The sequence below is a fragment of the Plecotus auritus genome (genome assembly GCF_963455305.1).
Source record: "Plecotus auritus genome assembly, chromosome: 2".
In the NCBI taxonomy this organism is placed as follows: Eukaryota; Metazoa; Chordata; class Mammalia; order Chiroptera; family Vespertilionidae; genus Plecotus; species Plecotus auritus.
Genome location: NC_137771.1, coordinates 225,268,994 through 225,281,970, shown reverse-complemented (window position 1 = coordinate 225,281,970; position 12,977 = coordinate 225,268,994). Strand labels below are relative to the sequence as shown.

General features: G+C 47.6%; 1 protein-coding gene across 1 annotated transcript in view; it reads right to left on the bottom strand.

Moving 5' to 3' along the window:
• KCNJ6 (potassium inwardly rectifying channel subfamily J member 6) overlaps positions 1 to 12,977 on the bottom strand; it is a 180,251-nt gene that overhangs the window by 106,463 nt on the left and 60,811 nt on the right. The window contains exon 2 of the mRNA XM_080651881.1: positions 5,339 to 5,390. Within this exon, the coding sequence (XP_080508007.1) occupies positions 5,339 to 5,363 (25 nt within the window). The 5' untranslated portion in view covers positions 5,364 to 5,390. The remainder of the gene's footprint in view (positions 1 to 5,338; positions 5,391 to 12,977) is intronic.

The following is a 12,977-nucleotide window of genomic DNA, read 5'->3' as shown; positions in this document are numbered from 1 at the left end:
GGCAAGGTGGCCCCTCTCGGCACCCACTCTGGTGCCTCCCTGCCCTCATCCTGGGCACAGGACCCCAGGAAGGAACACACAGAGGAGACTGTGTCAGCCAGAGTAGAGAGGACGGAGCCAGTCTGGTGAGTGGTGTGAGTGTGAGTGGGCGGGTGACGGAGGGATGGGACACCAGGGTCCTGGGAGAGCGAGAGAACCTGCCTCCAGGCTGGGCTTCCAGAACCCGTTCCGGAAGCACACGGCGGAACTTCCGGGTAAGGGAAGAGCCACTGCTGTAATCGGTGCAATTAGCTAGTTATTAATATCAACAAAGGGAAGAAGCAAAGGGAAGCCAGCCACTGCGGGCCTGGTCCCCTGGGAAGCTCACACACACGATGCTCAGGGGGATTGCCCCTCCCTTCCCCATCCCGTATTGGACTGCTTCGGGGAGACGGGGGAGAGGGGCACATGCGCAGTGAAGTCAGGGTGATGTGGGGAAGTGCTGGCCTGTCAGGCTAGCCTGGGGAACACTAGATTGGCCGGGCGGCGGGCCCCATCAGAAGCGTGTGAAATCTTGGAAAGTTAAAATCCCCAAGAGCTCCCTCTCTCTTGCTTGCTCTTGCTCTTGCTCTTGCTCTCTCTTGCTCCAGGACCCACACTCGCCTGAGCGCTCACCTGTTCCCTCTCCATAGCCCCGTGGCCTTAAACGGCCGCATGGCCATGGCCATGAGGACCCCGCAGGCAATGGGCTGCAGCTGGGAGCACACGCTGAGCCGGCCAGACGCTGGGCTGGCCTGTGCTTTCACAGGGAGCAGCCACTGCGGGCAGGGCCTTCATTCTGGCCCCGCCGAGGACACGGCTGGACTTTGTCCCTGGCAGAGATGGGACCCTCGGCATTTTTCATCATCAATAAAGCTTTCCACGAACCCCCATCCTCCCGCGGAGGCCTCAGGAAATTCATGTGGCTCAGGCAGCCACCACACTGCAGACACGTGACTGATGCAGACAGGAGTGGAAGTGGGGCTCCAGGAGGGCCAGCAGAACACGGGGTCAGGGCATTCAAAGGCAAGGGGCCCTGCAGTCTGGGGAAGGCATGGCAGCCAAGCCTCCCTCCCAGTCCCACTCACCTGCTGCCACGCACAAGACCAGGTATGTGATTAAAACCCACATTGCCAATGCACCCACGTGGTGAGACCTCCTTTGCTGGAGCTGACATGTTCCCAGGAGCTCGGGGTGTGGGGGAGATACATCAGCCGGCCATGACCACGCAGCAAATTATTACTGAAGTTTATGTAAGAACCTGCAGACATGATTCCAGGCTGATTGCATGCCTCTGGACACCTCTGATCGTCACCGCCTGACTTAGCTCTCAGCACCCGGGACAGACCTGCCCGCTCCATGTCACCGCTGATGACAGCACGGAGCAGGACTGGTGTCCTTGGCAGGGTCCCTGTCTGCCTATAGAGGCAGGGCTGGGGTCTTTACGAGCTGTCGGCTTCACTGTGGTTAGCGGCTGGGTAAGAAAGTGCTGGTCACTGACCGCACATTCACAGCAATCTCCTCCAATCTGGGGGTTTCGGCTGCACTATTTGGAGCAAGTCTACATGTGAAAATATCCATTTCCAAGATGCAAACCGAGGTTAAAATGTCAAAGGGCAGTGGTAAGACATCAGTGGCCTTTGGAAGGTTGGAAGGCCACAGAGAGTGAGTAGCGGCTCACTGAGGACCCCCTGGGCGTCCCAGTCACACCCCTCCCGCTCCCTCCCTTGCCGCCGGCTGCTCTTGGCTCCTATGAGTTGCCTCTTTCCTCCTTCACAGCTCCTCTCTGGGTCCTTTTCACATGTATGTTTTTTCTGTGTTCTTTTGTCATGTGTAATTTTGCTGTCTCTCTATTTCTCCCTCCACATCTGTTTTTCTATTTTTCTCTGTGGGTTTTCTTCCTTATCAGGCCCCCTCTTCATGTCAACAATGCAACATAAAAATATTTATTAAACTTGATTTTAATGAAACATTTAAAAACTTGTTAATATTTATGTCCCTTGTTTGCCCTTTTATTTTTTTAAAATATACTTTTATTGATTTCAGAGAGGAAAGGAGAGGGGGAGAGAAATAGAAACATCAATGATGAGAGAGAATGATTGATGGGCTGTCTCCTGCATGCCCTATACTGGGGATTGAGCCCGCAACCCAGGCGTGTGCCCTGGCTGGGAATCAAACCATGACCTTCTGGTTCATAGGTTGATGCTCAACCACTGAGCCACACCAACTGGGCTTGTTTACCTTTTAAAAAAATGACTAAAGTTGATTAATGGCACATGAGAGAAAGGAACGTTTCCCGTTACTGTTCTAGCAGATGAAGAGGTCACCCACCCCATTCCCGGCCTTGCCCAGCCATCCACAGCAGTCCATCCCTATGGTGATGGAAGACTCGGGCTCTCCCCCCAGTTCTGGTTAAACATGGAGATGTTCTAGGAACCAGATGGCTTCTGTTCCGCAGTTGAACAAGCAAAGTGTTTCCTGGCTCGAGAAAGCCATTCTGTGCACTGTGTCCTGGGCATTTGTGGTTCTGTTTATGTCCCTTTCCTCTGGTGGCCTTGGGCTTTACGTTCCCATCAAATTCAGTGTGTGGCAATTGTATGTTAATCCTTTGACTGGTCTACTGGCAGGTTTCCCCTACATAACTATGTATTTATTTCCTTGTAGATTTCCTATGTTGAATAAATGTGGAGCTGTATATAACATTATTCATGAGTTTAACTTTGATGAAATATTTATCAGTACTGACTGCCTGATGAACTCTTATAGCGTGAGCCTAAAAGAGTTAGAGCATGTCTTATGTATTTTATAATGTTTTCTATCTTTATAAGGATCAGTGAACTGGGATGTTAAGTAGAATTCCAAGGTCTGTTCTCAAATTTTGAATTTCCTTGTGTATTGAACACATCTGTGTGATTTTTTTTCTTTTTTGTTTGTTTGTTAATCCTCATCTGAGGATATGTTTTCATTGATTTTTAGAGGTCCTGGAAGGGATGGGGAGAGACAGAGAGAGAAACATCATTGATGTGAGAGAGATACATCAATGGGTTGCCTCCCACACGCACTCGGACCAGTGTTGGTGATCAAGCCTGCAACCGAGATGCATACCCTTGACCTAAATCAAACCTAGGATCCTTCGGTCTTCGTGTGGGCCAACACTCTATCCACTGAGCCAAACCGGCCAGGGCTGTGTGATTTTTTCTCATAAAGACAAAGCAACTTAGAAGAACGACTGTACCCTTTCATCTACCCAAGGCTTTGGAATTCAGTTTTGACAGAATTCCCTTAAGCCAATGGATTTATAGATCAGTCATTACAGTCATTGCAGAGGCAAACCTGAGACCTAAGCCAACCAACCAGCAGTCCAATGAGGGGCTCTCATTTAAATGCATTTGGATCCAACAGAGATATAAAAATTAATGTACTGTTACTGAAGATCCCAGCAGATCCCTTAGAGTGCCTTCAACGTTTCACAGTGTAGTTGGGCGGGTTAAAGCTAACATTCACTGAGTTTCTAACACGAGCCTCATTGTGAACCCAGCATCACAACTCCTGGGCTACACTAGCTTGACCCCCTTACACACTCAAAACTCCCTGCACTGCCAGTGACACCGGGCTCCAAGCTAGCCATCTTTCCAGCATTCAGAGGCTCTGTGGGTCTTTTGTGTTGGTCCTTGGACTTGGAGATTAGAACTGAGTCTGCTGAAGTGCTAACACTGTGAATTAGTTGGTGCTGTCCGCGGTCCCCCTCCATATTTTGACAACACAGGCTCGTCAGCTTTGCAGTGGTATAGGTAACCTCACTACGCATTTCATTCAGGCAGGAGAAGAGCTTTAGGGTCCTTTCCCCTCCAGAGAACCAATCTGGGGGTCTTTAAACGTCGTGGCAAATCCTTTGCACGTGTTTCTGGTAGAAAGAAGGGTGGAGCAGAGAGGGCAGGGGGTGATACAGAAGAGAGAGTGGAAGAGAGGCGGTGAATACCGCGGGAAGTTGGTCTTCACCAGGCCCTTCCAGTCACTGTGTAAATGGTGGAATTAGTGTGTGTTCAAGACCCTATGAAACTGGCAGGGGTTTGGGGTGAGGAATGAAAGACATGCAGTGTGAAGAACTTCTTAACATGATCTTTTCTAGGTGCGGGGCGGACCTTTGGGGATAAGGGCTCATTGACCAGCTACAAAAGGACACTTGTATTTTAATAGTTCCATGAACTGAGGAGTGGTAGGAGAGGAAGCAGGTGCCCCGTTAAATGTGGCAAGATTAACAGTGACTTTTGCAGGCCAACTTGAATAAGGTGTTCATGGCCCTAATGATAATGGAGAAGTGTTTGCAAGCTTCCCTTGAAACTTTAGAGATGAAATCTAGCACCAGGGACAGTGTTTATTTTCAAACAGAAATAGTCTGCACTGTCTGCTTATTTCATAGCCACATGGTCTTTTTTTGTTATTAATCCTCACCCGAGGATATTTTTTGCATTAATTTTTAGAGAGAGTGGAAGGGAGAGGGAGAGACAGAAAGAGAGAGACAGACATCCATGTGAGAGAGACACATATATTGGTTACCTCCCACACACACTCTGACTTGGGCCAGGGAATGGGCCTGCAACCAAGGTACATGCCCTTGACTGGAATCGAACCCATGACCCTTCAGTCCATAGGCAGACACTATCCCCGGAGCCAAACTGGTTAGGGCATCACATGGTCTTTAATAGTTAAACTTCAACATATAGAATTGCATTTCTCATGTTGTGGGAGGATTTATTTTAATTCTTCTTTCTTCTTAAAAAATATGTATTGTATTTATTTGGCTTAAGAGCTTAGAGAATGATAGCACTGATCCACACCAAAGCTAAATCATTCCAAGCTACTTACACCTGAAGCACTCCATTTTTAATAGTTCTCTTTGAAGTTTTGAAACACCACCTGAGAGGTTTAGTGATCATAAATAAACCATCGTTTCCTCTCTTTCCATTCTCCAGCCGACGCAATATCTGCCCATAAAACTTCAGCTGACCTGGTCTAACCCTGCCAAAGGTCAGGTTTAAATAACTCTGGGTCTTGAGCCCCAATGCAGTGCTGCAAAAAAAATCCATTTTGATTCATTCATTCATTCAGTAACCACTTCAGCGCAGAACTTGACCCCATGCAAGATGGGTTTCTGAATAATGCATCGCGTACCATCGACACGAGGCGATGTGTGTCAAACAGACCTTGGCTGTCGCAACAGTGAAAGGCAAGTCAGATCGTCACAAGGGGATGTGGTTTGTGTGAGTTTGCGGTTTCCCATGCAAAACCAGAAATCAAGAATAAATTCCAAGTTACTCACTCATGGATTCTGTCAGCTTGGCCATTGCTGCAGGTGCGTCTTTGTGCTTTTCCTGGAGGGGAGAAGAAAAGACAACCATGTAGGAAACACGTCTCGGATACGCATGAACACAATGGGTCTGTCTCTCTCCCTCCTTTTCCTACGTTAAAATGTGCTCGCCAATGATGAAAGGAATGAAAACAATCCCATACTACAGTTATACGATCAGTTAGCCACAGAGAAGAGATTTGGGGGACATTAAAGAACGTGCTCTGCTGTTGGAAGTACGTTTCAGTCGCAGTGATCTTGGATAAATATAATTGGTGATGCACGGCCGGCTTCCGGAACCTCTCTCTCTGACACTGGAGTTCTGACATCCATATGCCAGTCCTTTGCTCTCCATTTTCTCCTGTGGTAGCTTTTTGGTATTTTTGGAGCTGGTATTTTTGTAGTCATTTGGTTTCTTTTTTTTCCATAACAGCTAAATAGATTTTATACAATTTTCTTTGTCTTACCTTTTGGACTTCCTGAAATATTTTTTAAAAGTCGTCACTTTTTAAAAAAAAAAATCTTTATTGATTTCAGAGAGGAAGGGAGAGGGAAAGAGAGATAGAAACATCAATGATGAGAGAGAATCATTGTTTGGCTGCCTCCTGCACCTCCCCCATTGGGGATCAAGCCTGCAACCCAGGCATGTGCCCTGACTGGAATCGAACCTGGGACCTCTCAATCCGCAGGCTGAAGCTCTATCCACTGAGCCAAACCAGCTAGGGCAAAAGCTATCACTTTGGATGAGTTTATAAACTTTTATCTATTTTGGGTTACAAACATTTTGTTTCAACTGGGATAGAGGTGGCAGCCCACTGAGTGTGAGGGCCAAGGATGCGTGCAGAAATGGAGCCTGCCCCAGTGAAGAAGTCACAGAGGCGAGATTAAGAATGATGGTCATCTCTACTAAACAGTTCCCTTCACTGTCTTCATGCTTCTTTCATTTCCTGGGCTTCCTGACATGGATCGCAGGTGAAATATTGGCCACTATTATTTTACTTTTTTGAAGCATTATTCCTTTTCTGATTTGAAACGAATGCATGCCCAGTATTTAAAAACACAGAAGATATTGAAAAAATGATAAATTATAGTCATCGCATAATACCACCTGCAGAGGAAACCACTATTATCATTTGGTGAACACATTTCTGTTTTCATTTCAATACCTGTGAATATGTACAGACAGGGCAACGTGATCCCAGTTCTATAAATATAAATATGCATATTCTGCACACAATGTTGTAAGTTGCTTTTTCACTTAATACCCCACCCTCCATCTTTCTATGGCAATACTGTTAGAATGCATCAGCATTGTTTAAATGACTGCGAAGCATCTGTCATGGGTTATCCCACAATTTCCTTAACCAAGTTCCAGTTTATTTGCATATAGTTTTTCACTGTTTTACACAAGGCTGTGATGAAGCATCCTTGAGCTCACATCTTGTTGCACTTGCGACCCTGCTAGCGGTTCTCAACCTGTGGGTCCCGACCCCACAGGTTGAGAACCGCTGCTGTAGAGCCTAAGACCATCAGAAAACACAGATATTTACATTACGATTCATAACAGTAGCAAAATTACAGTTATGAAGTAGCAACGAAAATAACTTTATGGTTGGGTGTCACCACAACATGAGGAACTGTATTAAAGGGTCACGGCATTAGAAAGGTTGAGAACCACTGCTTTAGGGGATAATAAATCTTAGGGCTAGATATGGCTTGGCCAAAAGGTCTGACTGACTATTAAGAATTCTGACAATTGTCCCCACAAAGTTCAGGTCTGATAATGTATATAAGTGTTTGTTTCTTTGCATTCCTGTCACTTGCCAATGGCATTACTACATCTCCCCTCCCCGACTCTTTGCCAAAGTGATAGTAAAAAAGTGGGATCTTGCTATTTTATCTTGTCCTTTTTCTCTCTCTGACCCTTTTTATGGACAACCAGGCATTCTGTCCCAGCTAGTCTGTACATCGCCGGCACTCAGCTTCCTAGTGTGGTGCCCCAGCCCCCGTGGCATCAATAACGATGTCTGAGAAGCCAAAGGAGGCAGCTATCTTTGCCCACGGCCATAGCGTAGTGCTGAGCACACCACAGCTGCCTGGCCAGCACCTGAGTGACGTGTCACAGCTTGAGTATAGAAGGACAGCTACCAACCTCATTATTCACGGTCTGGTGTTACTATTCCCTAACTCAGTGGTCAGCAAACTGCGGCTCGCGAGCCACATGTGGCTCTTTGGCCCCTTGAGTGTGGCTCTTCCACAAAATACCACGGCCTGGGTGAGTCTATTTTGAAGAAGTGGCGTTAGAAGAAGTTTAAGTTTAAAAAATTTGGCTCTCAAAAGAAATTTCAATCATTTTACTGTTGATATTGGGCTCTGTTGACTAATAAGTTTGCCGACCACTGCCCTAACTAAAGAGTCTGCTTTGAGTGTCAAGAAATGACAGTGAACATCACAAGTCAATGCTTGATTTTCACAAGCCCTGCATTCATAGCAGTGAAATCAGGGCACCACCATCTCTTACTTAAACTAATCATGGAGAACAGAAGGAGCTAAGGACCCGTCATCCACATCCTGCCCGCCACGTAGTTTATATCGAGATGCAGAGAAGTAGCCGCTGTTGGGGAGGCTAAGAGTGCCGTGTAGCAGAGACAAACAAGGCGGGAGCAAGGAGCCTGTCAGCCACGCGGGTCCACAGGAGCGCACAGACTTCCTCAAGACAGGTGGACCCAGTGGCTCGTGAGAATTCATGCATAGAAGCAACTCCATGGTGAGAGCTCAGCGGACCTCATCCTTGACCTCTGGGACTTGTCCTGTCTCTGCCTGCTCCGCCCTGGATTCTCCACTCCCCCTCCCAGCCCTGCTGTGGTTCCCTTTCTCCTGTGTCCTGCTCTGTGACCTGCCCCTCACCCCCATTCTCTGGCTCCGTGCCCCATAGTCCTCACTCTGGGTCACTGACCGGCTCAGCTTGGCCCTCCTCGATGGCCCCAATGGTGAGACTCCCGAAACCACAGGCTCCCAGGTCCCTTCCATCCCATCCGTTTAAAGCCCTGCCCAGTCTGCCTGTCCTCTGGTGGCCACACTTTGCCTCTGGTGACCTAGGACCCTGCCACCTTTTGAACCCCAGTCTTCTGCTGGGTGGTCCTTGCAGCTATGTTTTTAAAATATTTTTATTGATTTCAGAGAGGAAGGGAGAGGGAATCATTGATCAGCTGCCTCCTGTAGGCCTCCCACTGGGAATGGAGCTTGCAACCCCAGGCATGTGCCCTGACCAGGAATCAAACAAAACATGACCTCCTGGTTCATAGGTCAACCCTCAACCACTGAGTTATGCCGGCCAGGCAATGCATTTAGTTCTATTCAGGTGTGTTGGATAGCCTAGTCCTGAGAAATCAGACACCACTGAGATCGGCACATTTCTCTTCCCTGGAGTTAAACAGAAACCACAGACATGGATGGGGTAGGGGGGCCTTTAAAAATCCTAAATTTCGCTCTCTGTTTGACTCATCTATATCATAACTTATGGTGGAAATCATGACATATGTTTCTGGGTGAGTCGTTTAGTCATTCTATGGGGTGTCTTCAAACTCCGTATGTCCTTCCCTCATTATCGGGAAGTTGAGGTTCGCAAGTGCCTGGCACGTGTCCCCATAAGGCATTGACATTTCATTCTCAATCCGAGGCAGATTCTCCTCCTTTTTTACAGCCAAGAGTTTCCTCCAAAGTACATTTGCTGGGCTTACAGCACTGGGAAGAGGTCTGAAATGGGAGCATATTAAATGTGGAAAGGAGTGTTTTAGAGATTGTCAAGTCCAACCCATGGGTGATGCAATTGGCAGAACTGACGTTTATGCCGAGAAAAGAATTTACATCAGGCTGGTCTCTTCCCCTTATCAACCTCCACTGCCCCAGAGACCTCGAGGTCCACCACACACAGACACGATTCCGTCTACAACAGCCCCGGGGCTGTGTTCGCCTTCTCTGTGTCCTTTGTTCAAGCAGCCTCATTCTCCACAGTACCCCTGATTTCCACCAGTGGATGATGACTTCGCATTCATTTATCCAGCTCTGACCTCCCATTGAACTCTGGCTCCCTCACTGGACAGCCCCACCCAGATGCTCAGTGGATGTTCTAAACCAACACGGCCAAAGCTACTGTCTATTCCCCAACACTCTCCCGCAGCACCCCTGTCCCTCATGCTCTTCAGCCCTCCCACCCAGGCAAATGTGACCCAGGGACCCCTACTCGAAACCTTTCAGTTCTTTAGCATCTAAGGATGCACTCCTCGCCTTTTAGCCAGGATGCTGTCTGGATGTTTCTTTCTTTATTCTCTGCCTTTGGTTGATGGGATCACCACCCACCTTGTGCCTAAGCCAGAAATGTGGAACACCCCGTCTCTCTTTCTAGGATATGAAATCTGACCTTCCTTAACTGCTGTATCTGAAAGGGACTGTGACTGTGGCTCCCACCCGCCTCCAGTCTTGCCTGCAACACTGAGGGATTGTCCAGAAACTGCCCCCAGAGACCTATCTAAAATACAGGTGCGACCCAGGCCCGAAATCTTTCCATTCTTCTCTAGCATCTAAGGTGCACTTCTTGCCTTTCAGCCAGGGCGCTGCCTGGATGATTCTGTCTTCCACACTCACACTGTAGTTAGAGGTTCCTCCCTGCCTTGGCAATCCCTGCTTCCTCTGCCTAGAACCCTCAATTTCCTTTTCCTCCTGTGCTCCCCAAACACGTCCTACAAACTCCACTGGACACCATTAACCTCCAGTTTTCCCCTACTCTTCCTGACCATCTTTCCGAATTTTATTTCTAAAAGTGTTTGTGCTCCAATGTGGCCGTGTATCACATTGTGTAATGTGTTTTGAGGCTAGGGGATCCCAGCACCTTTGGAGAAGCCAAGTCTTGCCTCCCAACAGCCCTTTGGGGGCCCCCACCAGCACAGCCATGGCTGGGAGGCAGTGCGTGGTAGACCAGAAGTCTCCACCACTGAAAGGCTGCCTGCCCACCAGGAGTTTACTCATCATGAGTGTCAACAGCTGGTGACCATGCACCCTGCCTGCCCATTTCCAACCTCCTCCATCAAAATAGCACCTTCCAGAACCTGGACGAGCCTCTGGGAAGAGCTGGGTGGGTCCTTTTGTTCTAGGAGGCAGTCTACTTACAACAGTGTTGTCATACATTTAATGGAAAAGCAGAATCATTTGAAGTTTTGGGGACTCATGATGACATGTTTGAGCAAAACAGGCCCACAGATGTGGAAAAAAAATCCTAAGCGTCTTGTTAAAATCATATGAAACACCTCGGAAGAGTACTGACCCTAAGTATGTCATTTTCATTTTGTCTGACTATTCTCTCCACCACACCTGGAAATGGAAATACAAGTTCAGTGGTTTGCTTGGTGTGTGTGTGTGTGTGTGTGTGTGTGTGTGTGTGAGATATTTATACCCGCACTTCTGTTTCAGCTAAGAAGAGTATGGCTTTCTACTGGAACCATGCCAGATACATACTTCTCTCTCACTGCCTGAAACAATACAGGGGTTTTTAATGAGGGCAATTATAGCAGAGTCTGACTGTAGCTCAGAGCTAAGACTAATACTGTGTGTGTGTGTCAGAGAGAGAGAGAGAGAGAGAGAGAGAGAGAGAGAGAGAGAGAGTCATGAATCATAGCTTCTGGGGTGGGGGGTGCTTTCCTGTGGACGGTGCACGCGCACGAACACACACACACACACACACACACCCATATATACACACACACAGCAGGAGTCGGTGACCGGAGTGAGGGCTGTGTGTTGGGCAGAGCCAGTGCCCTGTTTTCTGCTTCCCAGAAGCAGGCCTTTAAGGACGAAGAGAAAAGTCATCATAGTTGATATATTTCAAACCAGTCAGACTTGCATCTCAGATATTTTTATCTCTCTAAAATGTGTGCTTATATTCATCAGAAAACTGATTTTTTTCAAGTCACAACCATTTAAAGAAACAGTTCTATGAAGTGGGGAATAACAATGCTCTTTCATGACCTGGTACCCTCATTTGCAGCTCACCTCCAGGTTCAAACAGGGCCCTCAAATCTCCCACCTTGTTCTTAGGGTTCCCTGCAGCTGTGCCAGCTATGGCCCACTTCCTCTCTCCTGACATGATGCCATAGCAGGTCGCCGAAGGACTTATGTAAAAGGAAGACATCACACCCTCATATAGCCAATCAAATAAGTGTTCTTATAATATGGCACCTTATATGTTTTCTGGAGCTGCTGCTGCAAAATATAGGCCAGAATATCTAAGAACTATGAATTAGCTTTTTGTCTATGAAAAACTAAAGGAAATAAGTGGTCAGCATGCAACTATGGTTTGGAACAACAAAAGTAGTAATCCCTAACATTTATTTCCCATTGATCGTGGCCTGGCACTATACGTGCATTACTAGACTATTTCATTTAATTCTCACAAGGACCCTATGAAATTGGTACTGTCATTCCCACTTAGCAGAGGGAGAAGTTGAGGCTCAGAGAAGTTGAGCAAATTTCCCCAGGTCACACAGCTGGAAAGGAGAAACGTGGGGTATCTAACTCATGGAACCAGAGCAGGCTTCACGGAGAAAGAGTGTCAACGTGGGAAGAAGGTAAAGAGAACAATGGGGGAAGGAGAGGAGCAAGTGGGAAGCACAGCATGCGATGGGAACCTTGGTGTCTGAGGAACAGCAGGTGACAGGTGAACTGAGGCCAAGCATGAGAAGAGCAGCAGGGAACTAGCTTAAGAAATTAGGGAGTAAACTGTGGTGGGCCATGGCGCCAGGCTGTCGCTCAGGAGGCAGATGGGGGCTGGAACTGGGGGAAGTTTGAAGCGGTGGGAGGAGGAAGGGGGCCAAGGCCTGCACCTGTGTGAGCACTGTGGGGAAACCCAGACAGCGTGCTCCCTCCTGGAAGCCAAGGGACATGGCGGTGTGAAGAATTAAAAATGTGTCTATCAGAAAGTGGTACAATTTTATCCTTGATTTACTCAGTAAGAGGCTTCTAAGGTGACTTAAAGTTTTCACGATTTGGGGTAAAAAAATATCTGAAGGGGCGTGTTGGGAGGAGAAGGTAAAATTCTAACTGGGCAGCCCTGTCGGTGTGGCTCAGAGGTTGAGTGTCCACCTGTGAACCAGGAGGTCATGGTTTGATTCCCATTCAGGGCACATGCCCGCCTTGTGGGCACAATTCCCCCAGTAAGGGACGTGCAGGAGGCAGCCAATCAATAATTCTCTTTCATCATTGATGTTTCTATCTCTCTCGCCCTATCCTTCTTCTCTGAAATCAATAAAAAATATTTAAAAAGAATTCTTACTGAGCAGGCCATGCAGAATGCTCTTGGTAATAGAACCTTCTGTGCAAAAAGGCTGAGAGCCCTGCCTCACCCGGACACCCTTCCTAAAGTCCCTTAGGTACAGGTCACCCTGCTGGGTTCCCTGTGACGCCATCACTCTGGCCATGTTGACCAGACTAGGGAGGGTCCCAATATGCTGAGGCATGTAGACGTCTTACAAAGAGAAATTAAACATGACTCAAGGCTGTGCTTGTACTGACATCACCTCAATTCATCTTGCTTCACAGGGAGTCTTAGTGGGAGGAAAGG